The sequence below is a fragment of the Amphiura filiformis genome, chromosome 1, assembly GCF_039555335.1.
Source record: "Amphiura filiformis chromosome 1, Afil_fr2py, whole genome shotgun sequence".
NCBI classification, from domain to species: Eukaryota; Metazoa; Echinodermata; class Ophiuroidea; order Amphilepidida; family Amphiuridae; genus Amphiura; species Amphiura filiformis.
The window spans coordinates 74,641,403-74,666,545 of NC_092628.1; the positions used below are offsets into that span (position 1 = coordinate 74,641,403).

The 25,143-nt window shown below is 36.7% G+C and overlaps 3 protein-coding genes across 4 annotated transcripts; all 3 read left to right on the forward strand.

The window, feature by feature from the left end:
- Positions 1–445: 445 nt before the first annotated feature.
- On the forward strand, positions 446–871 carry LOC140162983 (uncharacterized). The gene has a single exon (XM_072186314.1). The coding sequence runs from the start codon at positions 446–448 to the stop codon at positions 869–871; it is 426 nt and encodes a 141-aa protein (XP_072042415.1).
- Positions 872–2,267: 1,396 nt separating this feature from the next.
- On the forward strand, positions 2,268–25,117 carry LOC140153185 (choline transporter-like protein 1). 2 transcript variants are annotated; one of them, XM_072175863.1, is made up of 18 exons: positions 2,268–2,379; positions 5,094–5,147; positions 6,118–6,210; positions 6,768–6,910; positions 10,339–10,551; positions 10,965–11,131; positions 11,523–11,612; positions 12,642–12,781; positions 13,017–13,203; positions 14,382–14,550; positions 14,949–15,089; positions 15,768–15,883; positions 16,188–16,225; positions 16,821–16,949; positions 18,929–19,021; positions 23,591–23,686; positions 23,904–24,109; positions 24,885–25,117. In XM_072175863.1, the coding sequence occupies exons 2-17, from the start codon at positions 5,112–5,114 to the stop codon at positions 24,093–24,095; spliced, it is 2,043 nt and encodes a 680-aa protein (XP_072031964.1). In that variant the 5' UTR covers positions 2,268–2,379; positions 5,094–5,111; the 3' UTR covers positions 24,096–24,109; positions 24,885–25,117. The 2 variants fall into 2 exon arrangements, with proteins under 2 accessions (XP_072031964.1, XP_072031971.1); XM_072175870.1 differs by lacking the exon at positions 18,929–19,021 and adding an exon at positions 18,330–18,428 and having other exon boundaries at positions 2,289–2,379.
- LOC140162991 (uncharacterized) lies at positions 2,844–3,506 on the forward strand. The gene has a single exon (XM_072186327.1). It carries the CDS (start codon positions 2,844–2,846, stop codon positions 3,504–3,506), a length of 663 nt encoding a protein of 220 aa, XP_072042428.1.
- Positions 25,118–25,143: the final 26 nt, after the last annotated feature.

Here is a 25,143-nt window from a genome sequence, read left to right on the forward strand (position 1 = left end):
CAGCGGACGAACCACCAGTGTATGTGTAAATGGTTGCCAATCAGCGAAGTATGCCCTCGACTACGGTCTGCCTCAGGGGTCAATTGTTGGTCCCATATCTTTCAGCATCTACACCATCCCAATTGGAAGAATCATACGCGAACACCGCCTTTCTTACCATCTTTATGCAGATGACGTGCAACTGTATACCAACTTTGACCCGGCATGTCAGTCGTCCATTGATCGTGCACTCTCCTCTCTTACATCATGCATTGGTGACATTCAATCATGGATGACGTGCAATATGCTTCAACTCAATCGTGAGAAGACTGAATTCTTCATCGCCGCTTCATCTCATGTTAAGAACCAGATGCCTGCTGTCACACTCCAAATTGGAAATGAGGCCATTGAACCATCTGAAACAGTCCGAAATCTTGGTGTTATCTAGTTCGATAACTGCATGACTATGCGTAACCAAATTTCTTCACTCACACGCAGTGTTTCATTCCACCTTCGCAATATCTCTCGCATTAGACGATTCTTGGACTTTGATACTAGTAATGACATTATCCGCTCACTTATCTTATCCAGGCTTGATTATGGCAATGTTCTCCTCATGGGTGCCAACACTACTGATATCGCTCGCCTTCAGACCCTCCAAAACTGGGCTGCTAAAATCATCTTTTGTGCGAAGAAAAGGGACCATGTATCGCCGCTTTTACATCAGCTCCACTGGTTGTATGTAGAGGATAGAATAACATTCAAAGCCATGCTGTATGTTTTTAAATGCCTTGCCGGCATTGGACCAGAATACCTGTCATCATGTCTGGAACTTAAGAATCCTCGCGAGGGCCTTAGATCCGCCTCAGATCGCACTCGTTTGAATGCATGATGCAGTCATGTCTACAGTAGAATTCATCTCGACCTTTGCAGGACTTAACCCCATTAAAAGCTATTAAACCAAGATAACACTCATTGAAACAGCTCAACTGATTAAATCGGATCTTCTCTGGTTGTGCACAAGTGACTGTTTTCATGTGCGATATCGCAATAAACCTGGTATTCATAGCTTCAGTTGGGTAACCGATTATAAAGGAAACGAAAGGAAACAATGTTATGTGTGGCTTTGTTCACGAAATCAGACAATGTCGTGCTTTTTGTAAACCAGCATTCTTGAAAATGAGCAACATAATGATTTTTGACTTAACACGGTTTAGAAATAATTTCTTTATATTTTTGGTGTTATCTGTCGTTTACATATCCTTCCTAAAACACCAAAGTACGAGTATTTCCAAACATCTAAATTTGCTAAAAAGTTAGGACATGTTACAAAACTATATTGTCTAGAATTTTAGAAGAGTACTTTTAATATTGGCCGGTTATTTTTCACACAGCGACGTTAACTAGGCAATGTACTATTACCTATAACATTAACTAAAACACCAAAGTACGAATATTTCCAAACATCTAAATTAGCTAAAAATTTAGGACATGTTAAAAACTATATTTTCTAGAACTTTAGAAGAGTACTTTTAATATTGGCCGGTTATTTTTCACACAGCGACGTTAACTAGTCATATCCCCATACTGTTAACGTAGGGCTATTTGTAAAGGTCACGCGTCAATGGGAAAGAGCACTGTGTATTGTGTATAGGAAAACGGACAGTAACTGCAGTATGGTGCCGATCATACGCAGTTGGACTTTTAAATCCGCTGCCGACAAGGCATTTACCTACAATGCACCTCTGATCTGGAACAATTTACCGTCATCTGTGCGAAGTGCTGAAACAGTCTCTGCCTTTAAAAAAAAGGCCTCAAAACCCACCTGTTTCCGCAAACATAATTTTGCTTGCTTCATTTTTCTTTTGTTTTCAATTGTTTCTTGTATATATTTTGCATATGTTTTGGTTTTTCACGCTGTGATCTTTTGAAATGGCGTGTAACAAAAGCTCTCATGTATGTATGTATGTATGTAAGTTTGCAAAAAAGTTTGCAAAAACTGATTGAAGTTTGGTTGAAGTTTGCAAAAACTGATTGAAGTTTGCAAAAACTGATTGAAGTTTGCAAAAACTGATTGAAGTTTGCAAAAACTGATTGAAGTTTGCATAAACCTGATTGAAGTTTTCATGTCCTTCGTGGTACACCGTAGTTTTCGCCCTGCTGACTACCCGGGCTGACTACAACTTCAGATGGTTCAGAAGGAACTCAACTGATCAGATGGTGTGAGGTGAATCAACGTATAGTGGTGTGAATTAATCGGCGATGCAGCGCATGCGCATTTACAATTTCACTTTCATTGTTTACAAACTGTACGATCAGTACGTGCCGAGGCCGAGCTGTGAGTTAGCTGTCACTGTTTCTTTTAAATCGAGATTTCTAAATTTGTACTCGATCAAAGATGTAAGTATATAAAGTTCGAATAATTATCGCCTTGTGTATAATTTAGCCTTGCTTTTACGTGTGTAACTTGAGATGATAATCATGCATTGCATTGTTGGGAGTGGCATTGTTGATGATTGAAGGTGCAGAATTTGGAAGGTTGGATTCAGTTCATTCATGTCATTACATGATTATGAGTTGCAACTTGCAATAATTATATTGATATTCTACATTCTACAGGATTTTATGGGTAGACAACTTTGTGCAGTTGTATCACGTCCATCTTGTCCTCTTGAACTAGATCTTTCTTCAACACCGCGTCTATTTGCGGATGATTGTTTAATGTATCTCATGTCATGTGCTAAAGACTCTGAAGACCTTCAAAAGGATCTTGACACCCTGAGTAAATGGCAAACTAAGTGGCAGATCTATGCGTTTTAATGCGAGTAAATGCAAAGTTATGCATATGTAAAGCTAGGTCACCAATGTACAACAAATATAAACTCAGTGGTCAGACCTTGTCCTTGGAAGTTGTGAATTCCCACCCATACCTTGGTATACAGCTGCAAGATGACATGAAGTGGGACACCCAAGTTGTGCACTCAACTGCCAAAGCAAGCAGAATACTGGGGCTGATTAAGCGCAACCTCTATTATTGCTCCGAGCAGCTTAAGTCGATTGCCTTCACCAGTCTCGTCAGACCGCATACTGAATATGGCGCCGTTTCGTGGGATCCCCACACCAAAGGACACTGCAAACAACTGGACAGAATCCAAAGGAGTGCAGCACGGTTTGTCAAACATAATTACGAGAAATCTGAGGGAGCTGTCACCAAAATTCTTTGCGACCTTGAATGGCCACGTCTCCAGGACAGAAGGTCTGCAGCACGTCTCGCACTTATGTACAAGATTACACAAGAACTTGTTGACATACCCAGTGACCAGTTCCTAACGCTGGTGACCCGACAAGGCCTTCGCCGCAAGAACTCACAAAACTACCAAATACCTCACTGCCGCACAAACACCTATAAGAACTCATATTTCCCACGTACCACACAGGAGCTTCAAGGCACAACTGCAGACGCATCAGAACCTCAACTAACCAGCATAACCCCCCCGACATGCCTGGCTTATATGCTCAAAGTTTGAGCCCCGCCAGTAAACGAGAAGAAGAAGAAGAAGAACTAGAGGTTTAGTCACGTCAGGTATCAGCACGGGGCTGGATGGTCCCCATTACTCTAGAACTCTAGCTTAGAATTTGCACACGATAGTTACGCATTCAAAGCTAGAGTGCTTTGCTATGGTTTTTTGGTCGGACAGTGATGCAATTTTTTGCACTGGAGGTTATTTATTCTGGTGATGTTGAAATTTGGATGAAAGTTATTTTGATGAGTCAACTGTATCTTTTGAGCAAGATTTGTCTATTTTGGGCAGTCTATAATTTTGCTGAAGTGTAATTTTAGCAACATTTTTGATGCAGTCGTGATCGGCTGTGTTTACTTCTGAACTTCCATTGCTTTACACAGTGTCATGCTCCAGCGAATCCGACTACATTTTGAATGCTACGGTCTCTAGCCTAGAATGTGAAGCTATCGGTGAGCAAATTCTTGGCTAGACTTCTCGAGCAAGGTCCCCATTGCCATGGCCATTCTCTTCGAAGGAGACTTTTATCACTACTAGTTTAAGTTTAACATAGGCCTACTCACAGCTAGCCCTAGAACTCGGGCCCACAGCTAGCCCTAGAACTCGGGCCATAGTTGAGAAAATTGAAAAATTTGTTGAGCATGCTTGAACGATCCAGTACAAAAGTTGAAAGCATTTCAACACAAAGGCACAAAAGGCTGTGTTTATGTATACCATTACCATTACTCAGCCAAACATGGCACAGTAGGCCCCGGATGTCCTATCTTCACAACATTAATTTTCTCAACAAGGAAAGAGATACGAAAAGTGAACATCTACACACAGCACAGGGGTGACTCGTCTTTAAAAATCCACATACCGGTATTGAGGGGGTACATGCCTCCTCAGACCAGTGACAGCAACAGGTGCGGGATCTAGTGGGTCGCGAACCACCTTATACACATACTGTGCCGGCAGTGCCGCGCTGGAGGAGTCGTCGTTGGTGGTGTGATGGTGTGAATGCATGGTCACCACATGAGATCATTTGAGACATATTGGACAGTTGCATTATTTGTGACTGTGTTTGAGAGCAACTTTGAAATGTGACCTGCTACCACAAAATCAGCGTAAAGTCGCAAGGTGTTAGTCACTTAAAACACCCTGGCTACTGCGTTGGTGTTCACTCACCTGTTAAAGCCACTAAGTTTGTTTGTATGTCCTTTGTGAATGGGGGCACAATGGGCCATTCTCGAATAATAATACTACTATCTTGTACAGGTTGCAGCCAACAAAGAACATCAACTTACTCAGACCAAATATCTCGAATCTACCAACTCAACAAGATGAGTATACAGTTGCGGCGAGTTTACGGTGATTTTGTGGTAGCAGGGCACAAATAGGCTAGACTGTTGCAGATGATGTAAGCAGGCAAGACTTGAGGTTCGAGAACTGTCTCAAGTGTCTAAAACAACTGATTGAATGTGGAATTTAAATTTCCAAATAGATCAAACTAGATCATTAGTATTGAACTATGTTTCATCTGGCTAACAAAACATTTAGTGCTGTATTTTCCCGAAAAAAATCCTATGTTATTTTCATTTTGACATATTGCAGATATACATAACAATCACCATGGCATGTGGACCCTGTATGGGTGCTGCTGGAGATGTAAGTATTTTTAAAACAATTAGTGTCAAGAGAAAGATGTCTGAAATTCCTTTAATATTGAAATTTAAGAGTTCTACATATTCATCAGCTAAATAGAAAAAGAGATTAAGTATCATGACTTGCTTTGCTTGCAGGTCAATACATGGTGAACTGATTGCATATGAGATATATTGTATTCAAATTAGGCATGTTCAAATTTCAAATTCCTTTTACAAAATGTGCATTTACAAGCATGTTTTGAATGAGGTCAGATGGCACACACTTTACTACTTTAGAGCATATACTACTATATGAGGACTATGCCTAAAAGGATCTTTATGGGCCCTTAAGTTGTTGTTCTTTAATACTATATGTTTTAAAACAAGAAAATGTGTAATTTGTTGTTCTAAATATTATACAAATGTATATTTTTAAAAATATGCATTCTTTATCATTTTGGCAGGGGCCCTTTAAACCATCCATGAGGTCACCACTGATCAGATTTATATGCATGAGTGTATCCCTTTCTTCATGGCCCCTTCCCAGCCAAGGTGCTTAAATGGGCACTTTGTGATCCACAGCTTCAACCCCCAAACTCCAAAAAAAGTTGAGATTTTTATACCATAGGAAACGATAAATAATATTTTGTCGGTCGCAACACATAGTAGCCTACACGAAATGTGTCCGAGAAAACGTGTTTGAAGGATATATTACTAATAACGGAGTCGATACTCCTCCACTGTGAACATTCAGTGGCCAGATTCCATTTGAAATTGAAATATAATTGTTTTAGGAATAATCTATTGAAATAAGATAGCTAACTTAAATACATGTATGTCACCATGTGAAACGAATAATTAAACAGTAACACTATGGCTGTCAAAAGATTAAAACTATCATCATAAAATCTCATCACTGACAGAGTTAACAATAGAAAGTAAACATGATTGACTTTCCTTAACTTGTTGTTTCTGTTTTCTCTCTATAATAGGAGCCAGATGGTGGCAAGCTACAGCCCATAGCAAAGCGTTCTTGTACAGATATCCTTTGCTGTTTTCTATTTATTGTGTTCTGGGTTGGTATGGTAAGTCTAAAGTTTGTTCGGCTTTTATTAGGCAGAAATTATTCAGCTTTTGTTACTGCGCACACTGCTTTCCCAACTCATACTCGCGTAAATTCAAATAAGCATGCGAAGGTCACACATTACGCAACGCACAACTAGTGTAGGCCTAAGCATTTAAAAATAGCAAAAATCATCTACATTTTTCTTGTGTATGAAATAGGTTAATAAATTGTGTATCATTTGTTGCTCGAGAAATTGTAGAAAATAATGCACTTGTACTGAGATGTTGATGCATCTAATGCACTCCCCCCTTCGGGGCTCTGCATTAGATGCATCAACATATCAGTATGCATGCATTATTTTGTACAAATTCACTCCCAACAAGTGATGCACATTTATTTAGCTATAAATATATTGAGCAAGTTAGTGATGGCAATAACTAAATTTTCAAAATTTCCAGCTTTGGTCGGAGTTGAACAGATCATGACCATATTAGGTACCCCCTTTGTAAAAATCTGACATTTTGTGTATATATACATGTACACTGATAATCTTTATCTTCATTTTCTCTCAACAAGTTGCTGATAGCAGCCTACTCTATCCTTTTTGGTAATGTGTTCCGCATCATTTATGGCTATGATAGTTTTGGTAACATATGCAGTATGGAGAATGAACCCATAGAGGGAGTAGAACTATCTGGAATGGATATGACTAATAAAAGGTAAATGTATTTTAACTAGACTGCACACACACATGGAAATACTCATGGCTGTTTTGAGCTACTTAAAAGATTACATTTAGCCTACCATCATATAATCTTGACACCCAAAATGCAAGACCAGCTAATCAATATTTGAAGAGCTCTATTTCAAAAGCCCTTACATCCACTTTTGGGTGAAATTGAGTTATTGACATGACATGATATTATATTGTGGATAAAAATTCATATTTTGGTGGTTGTTTGACCTTCTTACCACTTTCCCTTCCGGAGATATCGCATATTTCCTGTTTGGGAAATCTTAGAGAATTTCCGGAAATCTGAACTGAAAATGAATATAAAACTTTAGGAAAATAATTTTTTGATGTATAATAGTAGCCTTCAATGTTCTTTAACTATTAAAACCAAAAGGAACTGTTTTGGGGTCACTATGTTTGAAAAAAATCATTGTAATTAACAAAAGCTGTAGCTTCGGAAATGCTCAAAAATGTAAATTTGCCTGTTTTAATGAAAAATTCATAATTAAAAAAGTAAATGAGATATTTCAATTTTTCTTTTTGATTTTGAAAGCATTAGTCAAGTTACATAAAGTAGTGCAAACAAATGGGCTCAAATTTGATTGTAAAGGTGGTTTCTAGAAACGGGGTAAAATGGTTTTGTTGCAAAAGCCCTTACATCCACAAAAGGCGCGATATAAAAGAAATAATAAAATAAATATGAAGGCTTGAAAATTGTACCAAACCTATTCTTTTAGTTTCTATTCATCAACACTTTATCCAAACCCAAATTGAATCAAATCAAATCAAACAGGTAATAAGGGGTTTTGCAACAAAGCTCTTCATTTGATAAAATATGTAAGTAGCTACTGAACTTGACAGCCTGTTCATGATATTCTGCAAGTAAAAGAAAGCATCTTCATCAATATTAGCATATTGATTCTGTCATGCATTTAGTATAGGGCTGCCAGCAAACTCTAAAGTTATGTTTTCATGTATTGATGTCAAATTTGAACTCTAGTTTGGCTGTAAAATAATCTTTAACATCCTTGACCTCAGATGGACATGCGTGCCTTTTCTGCAGAATAAACATCATAGTATGTCTGTTCTTTAAAAAACAAAGTTCAAGTAGAAATGAGGTTTAACTGGGAATTGAACCCCAATGTGCTTATTCCAAAGTGTTCTCCTATAACTATGACTTTACAAGCTATGATATGAGCTGCTAGATTGCTATATATATATATAGGCAATGTTGACCTTACAATATATGCGAACAAGTCAATCATATAGTCAAACATAAATCATGCTTGACCTTATACACTCAAATATTCTTTTTCAAATACTTTTCAGAAAGGCATGGCATTTTTTAAAACTATAAGTTTTGTGAAATCTGTGTTAGATCCCTGGATGGGTGACATCATTATAATTGTGGACCTTCAATGAGTACTTGATCAATTCAATTTGACAGCAGCTGCCATCAAATAGGAAATGATGTTATACAGACTAATTACTTATAAAGGTTACTCCAGCTAGTCTACAGTAGTTGTGTATATGGGGTGGGGTGTATGTGTAAATATGCAAGTCATATCCAAGGGGGGGTTGCGTTTTGTTGATGTTGGTTTTTTAAATAATTATGTAGGCCTACTGTGATAGATCCTGCATGTACATCTTTGCTTGTTTTTTATGTGTATAGAATGTAATTCCTGTAGGCTGTGATTTTATGTGAATGAAATCATATGTATTATATCAATTATCATGCATAGTCAATTTAAGTGTATTCTTCATACTGTAAAAAACTTAAATTTGGCGGGTACTTTATTTCACGAATTGAGAAAAAGCAGGATTTTTTAGGGTTTTCAATTCGCGAATCCAAAGGATTTACTGTTAGTTTTAATGTCAGTTGTAACTTTTTTATTTCACAGGGATTTAAGTTTGCAAATTCCAGGTCCTTGACCTTGTGAAATTTGTGAAATTAATACCTGGTGAAATTGAAGTGTTTTACTATAAACAGATTAACAAAAGAGGACAGAATAAAGCTCATTTAATTCCCCCAATCAGTGATTTAATCATCTAGCACACTTTCTATTCATATTCAGATTTGGGCATTTTTGTGCTAATGACACAAAATCAGTCTTAATTAAAGTGGATTCAACAGTCAACATGAAGATGTGCATAATTATATGTGCCTTGGGTTAAAATACGTGTTCAAGGATGTGAGCAGTTTTGGAGTAGTCTAGTTCATCAAAATTTACAGGAAATTGTGCAAAACTTGTATATATTTGGACTTTTTTGATGTATAGCCTATTTTTTCATCAAATTCACAGGAAATGTTGAAAAACTTATCTAATCTGTCTGTCAGACATCCAGGCTATCAACCTAACTAGTACTACCCAGATCTGATGTGAAACTTTTTGTTCATTCTTTTCTTTTTGACACATTGGATTAACATTTTTGAGCAGAAATTGAGAGAATATCAAACTAGACAATATTTTACAAATTGGAACTTTTTCACAACTGCTTTGTCAAATTCAGTTAACTTTCCCATTCACTGCAACAGCAACCTTTACTCCAATTTCAGAGGGAGGGTGAAGAAATAGCCATAGAATAGCCTGTATGACAATACCACAATCGATAAAATTTGTGGCTTTTCAGTGTTTTATGCTGTGATCAGTTTTCATGTCTGTATTTATGCATCATGATAAATTGTACAAGTTAGCAATTTGGCCTTTGATATACATATTGCATAAGATTACACTGAATGCCAAAACTTGTTCATTTTTCAGGAACTCATTTTTCATTGGTATTGTTATCCTCTATTAGCCATATCTACATTAATTTTTGCTTATACAATTTATGTTCATACTTGTTTGCTTAAATGGTTTCAGACCCAATTTAATAAGACTTTTTTGGTGGGCTGGGGTTGGGTTACAACTTTTGTAGACATGTTGGGGAGCCTTTAATTAAATTCCACTCTAATATGTGACACGATCTGGTCCATGGGGCCAAAGGCGGCAGATTTGAAACTGAGTTAAAGGTAAAAATATGGAGTAAAAAACCAATAAAATACCGGTACATAAGAAAATAAACATAAAAAATTCATAACTTTAAAGCCAAGTATGCTAGACATTTGATGTTTTCAGTAAATGATATCCTTATAATGTAATAATTACAGTAACTCAATTTTCAAACATACCTCCTTTTGGCCCCCATGGACCAGATCGTGTCAAATATTGGGAATAGGAGTTGTGTATTGAAAATGTATTTTTTTATTTATATGATGTACAATTTGTTTAGCCACTCTATTTGTGGACCTTGTAGTTGGATTCTATGCAAAATGATTAGTATTATCATTGTCATCACATTTTTTAAACAAAATTGATGGAAGATTGTAAAGTGTTTATAAATAGCCATTATTTTTTGTTTTTAATCCTGCAGTCGTGTGTTTTTTATGGACATCCGTGATCCAGTACGCTCCATGGAGATATGTGTGAGTCAATGTCCAGATGAGATGCTCAATACTAATGAAGAAGTCAAAGACTTTGCCACTGAAACTGGCTCAAGACTTTGTCGTTATGATATAGATACTAGCGAATATCCAACAGCAGACCAAGGTTTGGATGGACCTTGTCCTGAAGTTGTTTATGAAAGGTATGAAAGCAAAAATCTGATATATAAGACTCGTTATTGACATATTTTGCATCAAAAGCATTATTATTAGCAGTTAGCATATTACTGCAAAACAGACTTAATCTTTCTTCAGCTTCCAGACCATTAAGGTACCGGGTAACATTCTCTATTTTAAAGTTGTTATTTTAGCTGTTTTAATTTTTTGACTTGGTCAGCATGCCCTTTTGAATTTAATTCAGAAACTTCAATCTGTACAGCACATTGTAGGATTGGAGCTGGTAATTCATGGGGCCTCTTTATGAGAACTATATCTCATTTTTGAAACATTATAAACATATTCCAATTCATGTCAAAATTGTAGAACAAACTGTAAAATCAGATGCTAAAATATGTTTTTTCCCATGTGTTTTTTTTTCTTCTCGTTTCCCATGCAGCAAAAATATTATCAATCGCTGTGTTCCTGTGCAGTTGGAAGAGTTTGTACGTGAATTTATTGATAACGTAATTGAGGCATTGAATTCTGCAGAGCTGATTTCTAAAGCTCTAGCTGATGTGTACATGGCAAGATGGGCTATCTTGGCCATGTGTGTTATTGCATTGGGTAAGTGTCACTTGAAATCAATGGTATAGCCAGGATTTTTTTAGAAGGGGACAAAGTTTAATGCAAATGGTCAATGAAGGCCTAAAAATCGAAAATATCACATCAGCCATCATTCCACGAGGGGGTGGGGGACAAGATGTTCTACAAGGGCAATGCAGGGTTTGATGTTATCATATTTGCAGGGTTTGATGTTATCATATTTGCAGGGTATATTAGCACAGCCATTCTCTTTACAATGCACTTTTTTTTTCATTTTCTGATTCTGCGAATTACAGATAGAGCCTTTAATTTATTACAGGGTTGGAAAAAAAATGAAATTGTGACTGTGACTCTCCTCAGTGACCAAGTTCTTTTTCACTATTTAAATTATCCCTATTTGTTTACTTTTCAGTTCTTGCCTTCCTAATGGTATTCCTGATTCACATTGTAGCACAGATAGTGGTGTGGTTGATATACATCATATCAGTTGTAGGGTCTATTGGTAAGTATCATACAATGGACTGGGACAGTAAGGTTTTTGTGTGTTATTTGCTGCAATTTCAAAGAAGTTAAACCAGAAGAACTCTCACTCCATTATGGCTTCATGTTACTTTGCCATATTTGATTGTCAATCATGGGGATTCGTAAATGATAATGGTGTCATAATGCATGAGTATTACAATGTTTATGCATTTAGTGTATAGCACTTGTTATATGCACCACATAGCTGTCGTCCTGCATCTATCGTCTCATATAACACAGGCGACATCATTATTTCTTGTGTAAAACAACTCGGCTTTGCCTTGTTGTTTTACTTAAAATAATGATGTCGCCCGTGTTGTATGAGACGATAGATGCACGACATGGGCTAAAACAATACCTTTATTCTCTAATTATAGCATAGATAACAAAATGGTTGAATATGAATTGCATATATATTGCCCCTTCAGTAGTATACATTTGTAAGTGTAGCCATTCATTGCAACTGATCTTGCAATTTATTTAATAGGGTTTAAATTAATTGCAACTCGATCAAAAGACATTGTATAACAACAGCAATAACATTTAGCCTATTTATTTGATGTTAACTAAAACATCCAATCCTAAATTTGTACAATAGATGGGGATATTTGATCAAGATGGGAATGGAGACACATTTTGACTCAACAGAAGAAAAGTCAGCTCTTTAATTGGTAGTATTGATAGCTGTCATTAATTGATTGGGCACACATTTTTCATTGCAATTATTATTATTAGTCATATCTATGTTGGATTTTTAGGGTGTGTGCAGATTGTCATCATAGATACCGTAAAGATTCACCTCTTGACATAACTGGAATTTTAGGCACAGACTAAAAGTGCTCCGGTAAAAATCCCACCAGCAAATAAGGTCATAGACCCTTAATTCTTGAGATTTTCAGACGAGGGACCTCTCTGTTTGTATGTGAAATTTACCCATGGCAAAAGAGCCCAATTTTTATGGTATTAGAATTGATTATGTAACATTATACATGTATTACTCCTTTTGTAGCTGGTACTGTTGCCCTCTGGATAACATGGAAAATGAAGAAAGACATGTTTGAACAATTACCCGAGTTGGAACAACTTGATGCAGCTTCACGAAATGTCCAAGCTTTCCTCATATATTCTATATTGGCAACAGTGTTTACTGTAAGTATATGTTCTCAATGTACAAAAATATCATACTATATTGTACTAACAAAGAATTTATATCTGTTTAAAAACAAAAACATCCAGGTGCAAATCTGCACGCATTTTTTACAAATTTGCATAAAATTCATTCAAGTATTATGGATATCCATCAAATTACTTAAGGCATTATCAGCCATGTTGTTTACATATCTACTTGTAATATATTAAAAACACTGGTATTCTTTCTTTTCAGGTCATCCTATGCCTTGTCATCTTGGTTATGAGGAAACGCATAGCATTCACTGTTGAGCTATATCATCAAGCAGGGAAAGCGTTATCAGCCATGCCATTATTACTGATACAACCTGTTTGGACATTCCTCATATTGGCAGTGTTTTTCATCTATGTGGCTGCTGTCTTTGTTTTCATATCTGCAACAGGTAAATTCTATGACCAATATGGGACCCAATTCACACCTAAGAAATTGCTTCATTCTATGAAGATTCAATGTGGATTAAAGATGGGAGTTTTCCTCCATGTTAATGCATGTCTCTTTATTCAATCATCATTAACTTGAAGATGGAATGAACCTCATTTGATTTGCTTAAGGGCTCAGATAGCAACATTTTCACATATTTGTTGTGTGAGGAGAGTACAGCAGACATATCAAATTGCATTTTGAAAATAAGGAATGTCCTTCTGATATTAAATAATTTTGATTTTTGTTTTAATTCGTGATACAATTACACATTTTAAGGCAAATAATTACCAATTGATATTTTTGAAATTTAACAGTCCTTTGCAGTAAATTGTATAAATCTAATGATATGTACTTAAAGTGTATGTAGCTGGGATGAAAAGTCGTCAATCACATGAAAAGTTTGACCTGTCGTATTGAAGATTTAGGTCTTTTGGGGGGAAAATGTTTATCTTCAATATGAAAGGTCAAATTTTTTAATTGATGGTCAGCTTTATGGTTTCAGACATCTCTGTATGTCCCTTTCATGTATACTTGATTGAACACTTGCTATACTTGCTTGCATGTATGTGATGTCATCTCTGTTTGTTTACTTTGGATATTTCATATCATTTTAGGGATGAATTAAAACTTACTAATTACAAAAACAGTTCTCTAATTTCAACAAATTCTCTTTATGTAAGGGCCAGAGAGTCACTGCTTATTGTATTATGTATAGCAGCTCAAATATAATTATGCCTCATATTTGTGTAGCCTGAGGATAGCATAAGCCATCTGAAGAGGATGGGAATTGTTCAAATTTAATTTAAATTGAAAATGAGACCATGTAGGTAACTGGGGATTAATAAAAAAAAACAGTGCAAATAAAATTAGTGTAAATTTTGGGTCCTTGTGCTTTTTTTGTTTCTCCATCTAAGGGTAATAGACTATTGGATAACAGCTTGGGTTTTAATTTTTGTTATTTGTTTCATAATTAGATGCACCCATGTTGGATTTATCATTATCAGATGCATAAATTATCAAATGATAGAAATTTATTGTGTATTATAGTCTGCAGAAATGTTTGTACTTCTTAATTTTGAGCATATTTGATTGTGGTAATTACAATTAATGCACAATTTTTGTTTCTTTTATTCAAAGGTCATCCCACAGTGATGAATGACACAGGATATGTGACCTATGACCCTCCTTCACCTGTTAGACATTTTTGGTGGTATCATGCTGTTGGGTTTATCTGGACAGCAGAATTTATTTTGGCATGTCATCAATTCGTCATTGCAGCTAGTGTGGCTGATTGGTACTTTACCAGGTAAGCACAGACTTTCAGCATAAAATGTGCAATTTAACTTATCTTGAGTTTCTCAATGTACCCGTATGATATGTGCGAGACATCCAATGTTGTAACAGGTACAGGAAACAAAAACCAAATGTGTGATACACCTAATGATGTAATAGGTGTGTTCTGTTGGTCACTTTTGTTGACCTTCAGTTAGATCAGGACATTATAAAGGAATGGCAATCTCAGTCCTAGACCATAATTCTTTTTATGCAAGTGAACATCTTCAAGAATTCAAAAGACTTGCTGCATACATGTAAGCATCAGCAATGAAAGTTGTAGCAAGAAAAGTATCACAGCTTCCATTTTCTTTGTAAATACAAGCGAAATTTCTAAACATTAAATATTGCTTATGCTCATCTTTCCCACAGAGAAAAGAAGAAATACAGTTCTCCAATCCTGAAAGCCATTGGAAGACTGACTAGCTACCATTTGGGTTCTATGGTATTTGGTGCATTCATTATTTTACTTGTGAAAATACCCAGAGCTATTCTGCTATACATTCAGTACAAGTAAGTTATTCGCCAGCGAAGTAGTTACATAACTCCCTGGTAACTGGATCGTGCACCTTTTTGGAATGAATAGTACATGCCATAGACTTTGTGTTGTGATCATTTCGATGATTTCGAACTCAAAAGCGTGATCCAGTTGACATGGTGATAATCGGATTACATGTAACACTTTCCTGGCAAATTGTTAAGAATTGACAGGATTTGCAAGGTGCCTAATTACCAAAGGCTGTAAGGCATGCAAAGAGAGAGAGAGAAAAGGAAAAGAAAGACTATATGTCAGGAAAGACGAGACTTGAGCAGCTTTTTGATGTACTATTGGTTTTTGGTTCACCCTGTTTGTCACTGAAAAAAGAATCAAGTCACATGATGCTACATGGCTTGTTAACAAATGAGATACTGATGTCTCATAACCTTATTCAATCAGCTAATCAGTACCTCACTTTTGTGTTCACGCAGTTAAATGTAACCTATTTTTTGTAAAAAAAAATACTGTAGAAGATGATGTAATGATGAAAGTGAGGAAGTAAATGGGAGAGACTAGAAGAAAGGAATAAGGTTTCAGCAATTAGAATATCTTAAATAACACTAATGCATGTACCATATTTGGCCAAATAGTGTGCACTGCCCAGGTGCAAAGTGAGATTTAAATTTCACATTGTATATATTTTTCTTCTGCAGGTTAAAGGACAGTGCAAATGAAGTAGCTAAGTGTGTTTTGAAGTGTTTATCTTGCTGCCTTTATTGCTTAGAAAAATTCCTGAAATACATCAATGAAAATGCCTACATCATTATAGGTAAGTTAGCAGTAGAAAATGATACCAAGTGACATTTTGTTTAAGTATCTACATATGTAATGCAATTTACAATTTAACCAGCCAGTTGACTGCAAAGTTATTAGCTGTGTGTGAAACTGTTGTGCATGTTTGACTGGCTGACATTTTGAATGTTCATCATTAGGTTTTTAATGCAGCATGCATGGCTGTGTTGTACCCATGCACAGGCACACAGTCATGATCACTAGTATACTAGGACACTGAGCTATTATGATACTGGCTTTAGATTAATCATGAACTATTTGTCTTTTGCAAACATTTACAGCTATTGAAGGAGGTGGTTTTTGTAACTCTGCTCGAAAGGTAAGTGCATTGGATATCATGTTTTATTGATGTCTTGACGTGGGGTTAATTTCAGAACAATTGTCCTTTAAGTCATCATCCAAAATTTGTGGATACTCTTTACTGATTGTTACTTTTGCAATAAGTTATAACCCCATTGTGTATTAATTATTACTTACGATGTATCAGTGTTGCTTTATGAAGCAGACCTTAATGTATCAAAATGTTTTTTGAAGCAGACCATGGTTTTCAAAAAACCCTGGCATTGTATTTTCAATTTACAGCCACTATATCCCTTCCAAATCACTTCAAGAAGTTGACCATTTTAGTCAGATATACTGTGAGCTGTTTCTCTTGCCCTTCCAAATCACTTCAAGAAGTTGACCATTTTAAAACCGTCAGTCAGGTATACTGTGAGCTGTTTCTCTTGCCCAAGATTTTAATTATCATTTACCATTTCCAAACTTCAAACCATGATGTATGAAGAAGACAGCTCAACATTCCACACTCTCCCCCACAGTGTACAGTTTTAAAATGTTATTAAAAGAGAAGAGAAAAAACATCTCAAATAACCTACATTGTCTTTAACCAGATTGTTACATATTCTCTTTCACAGGCACTTATAATCTTGCTGTCAAACAGTCTGAGAGTGGCAGCCATCAACTGTGTTGGAGACTTTGTCTTGTTCCTTGGCAAGCTTACAGTTGTAGCATTGACTGCAGTATCAGGATTACTAATCATGGGGGTAAGGATTAGTGTGTGTGGAAGTGCAAGTGTGGGGGTGTGCGAGGATTTGGGTCAGAGTGGGGTGTGTGTGTGAGACTTTGTTGTATGTGTCTGAAACTGACTATATGTTAGTGTGAGGAGGTGTGTGGGGTGTGTTTGTGCTTATGTATATTTCCATGCATTTTATTTAATGTAATTTAACATCAATTTTTATATGGAACATAAGTATTGCATACCGTCACTGGTCAATGAGTGCACTGGGTTTCTCATTATTTTCCGGTGTGGTCGTTTTCGCTGGGCCAGGAAATCCATAAGGTCATCCAAGGTACATGTATGAATGCACATTAATCAGTACATGTGTCCTATCCTTTACTTTCTGGTTGGTTTAATTTTTATGCCGGGTATGGTCAAAATTCTAATGCATTAACCAATTCAAGTGGAGAGCCCACTCTAGTCATTTATGTGGCTGATAGCAATGCGATTTCTTGATCTTTGCAATTTCCCATTAGATCACCACCTGCTGCTGCACAGTCAATGTCAAAGGTCATACTTTCCATATGTGGCACTGTTCTGGGACTGATAATGATTATGAATATTGGTGCTTTTCAATTGTAGCAAGTTCATCTATACCATTTTTCACCCTGATGTGGCAGTGACATCAACACGTTGGGGCAGCTGTTTCATGTGCATCTATGCTTTAAGGGCGTATGTGTAGTGTACGCCAGCGCTTTGAGCAAACTCTGGCGATTTATAGATGCGCCCAATGAAATGGGCACTGACGTCACTGCCACATCAGGGCAAAATATGGTATAAACATTACCACAATGAAAACAATATAAGACACCGATAAAAAATGCTGTTACAAATTTTTAAAAAAACCTGAAATGCCTGCAGAAATTGCAGCTGAATGCATAAATCAGTATTTATATGTCTTTTAATTAAAGTTCAATGGTTTATTCCTTTTCAATTAACGATTAAAAAAGAAGAGATCATCTCATCTTTTGTCATTTACATTGTACATATGTGACACGATCTGGTCCATGGGGGCCAAAGGAGGCATTTTTGACAATTGAGTTACTATAACTATAACCTTATACAAACATTAGGCTATCATATACTGAAAACACCAAAGGTTTAGCACACTTGGTTCAAAAGTTAATAAGTTTCGAGATGTCTATTTTCTTATGTATTTTATTGTTCTTTTAGTCCATATTTTTGTCTTTATCTCAATTTCAAATGTGCCGCCTTTGGCCCCCATGGACCAGATTGTGTCACATATATCACTTCTATTCAAATGTATTTGATCACATGTGTAATGAAAAGTTGACACTGCAGATTTAGTAAATGTATGCCTGTATTATCATTGTGTTTTGTTCCATGTGTCATTATGTTATCACAGTTCCAGGATGATCCTCGGTTGATCTTTTATGCCATACCTGTAGGCATTGGCAGTATATTTGCCTACATATTTGCCAGTTGCTTCTTATCCGTATATGAGGTAGGAGGGTATTATATACCTAGAACTGAAGTGTGGCTGCACATGATGTGTCAAATGTGAATCAGGTATAGATTAACAGAAAAATTGTTGTAAGATACGGAAGTTAATCAACTGATTTTGATGCATGATGTACTTCAAAGGGTTAAGCTGAAATTGATTGGCTGTGTTTGGTTGCATTTAAATATACAGCATTCTACAATGCATGGTTTTAAATTATTCTGATAATTGACAGGGTGTCATTGTTCATGACCTAACCTTGTAGCTTGTTGCTTCAGTGACTTAATTATTTAATGACAAGTTAGTTAACACACAAATCTGTAGAAATGAACAAAGGTTACATTTACGTGCCTTACAAAATACTAGACCAAGCAATCAAACGCACCATGCCAAATAAGCTTAGACCTTTTGGATAGCACACACTATTGAAGATATTTATCAATAATATAAATACTAACAATTATATTTTACATATTTTCATACTTAAATTTCTATACCTCTAGCTTGACAAGGACCTCCTGTTTTATGCTGTATCACTATTTCTTGGATGTACATTTGCATACTTAACAGCTTCTGCATTCTTTAATGTGTATGAGGTAGGTCAAGGATTAAATGTTGAGTGCGAGTGGCGTTTTTGGTGCCAAAGGTGAGATGTGGCCATTTTGGAATGATGAGCATCATTGTGCATCTTGTTTATGGCTGACATATTATTGAGCTTTTATGGGAGAATGCATACTTCTCTATTTCTGCATGTCAACCATAAAGGTAAAACATTGTGGTCATTTTGCTGTGTGCTGAACTGTTTGTGTCCAATCCATGATAGGTGCTGTGTGTTTGTGAAAATCTTCATTGTGCACATTCTCAACCCCCAAAATTGCAGCATTTGTGTTTGTGTCAATCAATTTTGGAAGATTCTCCATAGCATTATATATGAGGCTTTTGTAATACAATCAGTGTTCTCTCTGTTAGCTTCCTTGGCTGTTACTGAAGGTACTGCAGGAGCACCCATGCTTTTTTCCATGGTTCACCAAAGATGAATGGACAAATTTTCATAGACAGATTTAAGGAAAATTGGTATATCTTATGAACACTACGTACCAATCAAGATCTTTACAAAGGAATTTGAAAATCTGGCTGGAAAATGTGTTGGAATGCACAAGTGTAAATTTGCTGTTTGTAAATAATAGAGTTTTGATTTATCTTTTGTGTGAATGATTGATGATATTGCTAAATATTGCTTGCTGATTGAAATGAACCTAACCACTTGTCCATTCATCTTCTGAAATGAAAGCAGTTTAAATTGGTTTTCACAACAAAATTGGACAACTAAACTAAACTAAAGTTTTTTGATTTGTGACACCGGCATCACATTTTCATCAGAATTGTGTTCCTTTGATTTTAGTTTCAAAAAGTGTGTCACATATGCACATGCAGGCTGTATCAAAATGATTGGTAACCACCAGTTTCTATGTTTATTGAAACGTCTGCTTCTTCCAATCTGTGTAGTGGATTAGAATATGCACATCCTATGCTAAATGTGTCATGATGCCCATATCCTATAGGTTACCAGCAGGAATAATAAAAGTAAATCCTGCTGGCCATCAAAGAATATGAGTTTCCTGGTTTGCATTGTCTAATGCTCCACATTACAAACTTAAGGTAACCTGTTGTATAGCGAGAACCCTGCTTTTGTTTTATGTGTGTCAACGCAAACATTTGAGATGGATGTCAAAAAAGTAAATTGCTGATGTTGCCTGCTATGCCAACTTGTATGTTAGGTTGAACAGGGCAACTTGTTTGGAGTGAAACATTGATATCTGAGATTACGTCTTGATGCCACTCAGAAATATTTTGCATGGTGACAATGGTGCAAGTGCTAAAGCATGGGCATGCAACTTGTGATTTGATACAGATAATTTGTGACATGATCAAGGTGAATGAAGTCAGATGTCGCTAATATTGGTTTTGAGATATTGGTAAAAACAGTGTTCAAATTCTTTTGTTTTATATTGTTTTTAGCCATTGACAAATTGCTCATAACTCGGTAACCAGATGTCCGATTTTGATGGGGTTTGCATCAAATGCAGCATTCAAACAAAAACTGCCAGAAAATGCTGTTAAAAACTTCTAATTGAAAATTGCCGACATGTGACTCATTCCCCTTGATCATGTCACATTTGTCTTGCCTTCCAGTTGCAAAACATGCCATCCAAACAGGACACCATGTATAATGCAAACATGGTTTCAAGCTGGTAGTTACCTGATGGTCAGGTGCAGGTGAACTTTGTCTTGGCAGGTCTGTGTTTGGTATTTTGTTAACATATGTGATGTTACCAAGCAAAATGAGTCAGAAGTCGGAAATTCTAGTTCGTAGAGATGGGAGAAATGTGTCAAAATTGCTTTCCAACAAAAGGTGATGGAAACATGGGATTTTCATTGAAGTCAAGTGAAATATTACTAACTAGCGGGAGACCCGCGCTTCGCGCGGGTCCCCGCTAGTTGAGTAAACGGGAGCGGTTAGTAAACGGGAGTGGTTAGTAAACATGGTAAATGGTGATGATAATCATGGTGTCTTGGTGTAGATTATTCCCCGGGATTATTCATCCAGTATAGTAATGATCATGTTAGCTTGGTAATCATATGTTAGCTCCTGTCATATTAAAGAAGCCAAACTTTAAGTGAATATCCAGACCTGTGATAATGTTGTTACTCACTCAATCCCTCAGATTTCTTTTGAAACAGCTCGTGACAAAATGGTTGATTTTAACTTTATCCCAACAAACATAAAACATGTTAGAAGAGGTTGCTAGAAAACGTTTCAATTTCGGGTTTAAAATATTTTACGTGTTTTGGTATAAAACACGTAAGCAACATGTTTAAAAGTTGCAGCAATACATTTTAAGCGAGCCTTTGTTGTTAAAAGCTAGGCCTACATTATAGCCAGGATTTATTTGCGGGGCATAGAATTTCCAAAATGTGGACTTTCAAGTTCCACTAAATTGGGCTCACCCACCCTTAACATTTAACCATTTTGGGCTATACTGAACAGTTGAATGACTCTGTTGGCTACATTTTAACATTCCCTCTGAAAAGTGGACTTTTTTGCAAATCTGTCACCCAATGACCCCCCTTTTCATCAGCTTACACCCAATGATCCCACCGAAAAAGGCCTTTGCCTTGATCGAGTTACCAATTCTGAGGGGACAATGGTGCTTCGTGGCCATTCAAAAAGTTAAAGGTGGCGGCAAAAACTTCGAGTGTCCCCCCTTCCCAATTCCTGGATCCGCCACTGTCTCAGAGAAGCAGTCAGTCGCAGTACACATAAGTAGGCCTACTGGCGGTAAGCCAACATTAAGTGCGTCCATACCATGCGCCGCAATGCGCGTGAAACCATGGTGCCGTGTATGCAAGAGGTGCGTGACCCGCCACTTACCGCGCGTGTTGGAGACCGCTGGCATTTGACGCGTTTGCTGTCATGACCTGACCCATAAGGTTACTGACCTCAACGGCCTAGCAACCGTCAATTTTTTTTGTTATTTCCATAGTGATTGAATAGTTTTGCAAAAATGAACGTCAGATGGTTTAATGGCAATATGTACCCGATCAATGTACGAATAAATCAGAGCTGAAAGTGAAAGCATCTCGGAGCCTGCTTCTGGACAAGATTTAGCGACTTCCTTTTATTTATATAGATAATTAGAAATATAAAAAGATGGTATTAAATTCGACATCAGACTCATTTTACTTGATCACATTACATACACGTATGGTGCTTGGTTTATGCTCAAAGGCTCTAAATATTCCAAATGTTATCTGTGCAAAAACATAATCCAAAAGTCCACTATTTTGAAGGTTTATTGAATATACATAGGCCCACTATTCTGATCATCCAATATCTTCTAAAGCTAGAGCAAGAATCCTTGGTCTCATGATACAAGGACATGCGCTGCAATGCAATCTACTTTTACCCACCAATTTTAATACATAGCTAATTATATGTTTATTGACCTTGTACAGTCTTTCACATCAATGTGCTATTTTCTGCGCACATTGCATGTGCCCATTTGAACACTGACAATTTGAAGATGCACAGAAAAAAAATTCACACTGGTATCATCCTGCACTTGACCAAAAGCACGATGAAGGCTATATAGTATATTATTCAGGCATTTTTGTTGCTTTTTTGGCTTGCTGCAGCGATATTTGTTTCTCCTCTGCAAGATTTGGTTCTTTGCTACAATTTTGTGCTTACATGATAAGCTTTGTTTGTCACTTTGATTTTCTCAATGTTTTTGGGAAATTTATGCTGGTGCAGAAAAAGATGCGGCAAAGTTTTTGCTACATTTGTGGCAGTGGCAAAGCGTGTACCACATTGTAGTTTATTTTGGCCTTGATTCAATAGGTGCAAAGACCTTTAATCGCTTTTCTATTAATTCTATTCTATACAAACATTTATTAAGCGCTCTACTGAGAACAAGCGCTTTATAATGAAAAACACATATTCAAATCAATGCACAGGAAACAAAGAAATGGGAGCATGTGTGGCCGAGTGGATACGGCGCCCGACTCGTAATACATAGGTTGTGAGTTCGAGCCCGCTCGTGCCAACGTGTTGTGTCCTTGGGCAAGGCACTTTATCCTCATTGCCTTCTGGGTTTGGGTTGGATTAGATGTTTGTATAGTTGTTTGTTTCAATGTTGCAATATTGGCGCTGATTTAGCTGCTGCCTGCAAATTGCATTATGTCTGTTTAGGTGTGTTTAATGTTCAATTCTAGCAATTTGACCTGCGGGTCACCATTAGAGTTTGAAATAAAAACCTTCCTTTTTCTTTTTTTAAAATTGATACAGATAACCAACAAGAAAAGTAGAAAATTAAGCAACAAAAATCAACATAATCCTTGAAAATCAGTCTGTTTTTATCTAGCCAAATTTAGCATGGCACTTGTCTACACCAGTCCATTTATCTATTTTTTCTTTATAAAGATACAGCACATTTCTGTAACATTCATTTTTGTTGAGGAACATTGAGAGTCTTGTATTGAATGAACAATAACTAAAGGAGATTGTCAAATATATTCCAGTATAATTAATATGTGTCATTCATTCCACTTACTGCTGAGGACAACTTTGTGACCTTTATACATGTGACATTTAACCTTTTCAGATGGCTGTAGATACACTGCTCCTCTGCTTCTGTGAAGACACTAGAATCAATGATGGGTCTGCAGAGAAACCTTACTTTATGGACAAGTCTCTCATGGTAGGTACATGGGTCGCAGGTCAAAGTATAGGGGTCATATATATGTCAAATCTTTAGGGGGTGTAAGATATTAAACTTCAAGGCTGTAGGTCAATAAATCTTCCAGGGTAAGATGCTAACATTTGGATGTTCAATCATAATTGTTTTGGGGCCCAATCTTATTTTACTAGTATAAATTCCTAAAATTACCCTTCCCTTTCTATTTATTTAATTCCAGGAATTTGTTAGCAAAAGTTCCAAAAAGATGAACAAGAAGAAAAAGAAATCTGACAAAGAGGATGAAACAGATGCAGACCCAGCTGCAGTTCGTCTTCATGAATCTCCAGAGAAGTCCAGCCCAACAGGTGATGGACCACGAGATGAAGTAGATGCTCCACTTGACCCAGCCAAGGAAGCTAAAGAGGCTTAAATCAACAGTCTATGGTATGTGTGGGTATCAAAGTCGATGTCAAAATCAGTTTCTAACTCTCCTAATGCTCCTGATCAAAGGTGAAATGATGAAGCTGATGGTGCTCTCAATCTAATGCTGGTTTATACTTTCCTGCAGTTTGCTGCTGTACCACTCTGACAACGATTTTGCTTCACTGCCCCAGTCACACCAGAAATGCTAGCAGTGACCATAGCCAAACCATTATTCATAGCACTCCACTGGTTTGCGCTAAGCGATAGAGGCTCGGCAGATAGCTAGGAGTTGAATTCAAGTCAACTCGGTAGTGGTGCCGCTCTTGACTTATGATAACAGGAAACAATTTTTGGCGGTGCTGATCTGCAACATTGGCTTTTATTAATCATGCAGTTCTGCTTGCAGAAAAGTACAAGCGGCATGATGGAGGGTGACACCGCTCAGCAGCAAGCGGCAGAAAGTATGAAATCAGCATAAGATGAACCATTACATCATAATAAATATAGTTTATATGCACATGATGGCCAGTCAGTTGGTTCACTTACATTTGGGTATTGCCCATCCAATAATGAGATCATGTCTTACCAGAGTTATGTAACTCTATTTTGTAAATTAAATCTAATACTGGAACTGAAATTTGCAACTCACTTTGCTACGTTGCATCTGTTTGTCTGGGCCGGCTATTCAATTTATCATGTTTACTTTTGCATATGCTCAACCAATGTGCTCATGTATTATCAGAGATAGGGACGGCTTTGTGGTTTTAACTTTTAATTTTGTATGTTTGTATTTTAGATGTGATTGTGTTTGCAATTGACGTGAATCTTCATCTGCATTCTCTGATGGTAATTATGTTACTGTGAAGCTTGGTTACTGGGTGCTATTCTTCATCACCAAATCAGCTGAACACTTCCTGAATCTGCCTTTTTCCCATTTATACAATTTTAACTATTTCTTGTGTGTGTATAATATATATATATAAAGTGTCAGCAAACAGGTTAGATTTGAGATATGTGAGAGTAATTTTGACATTCTCCTTGACTGACCTAATGTC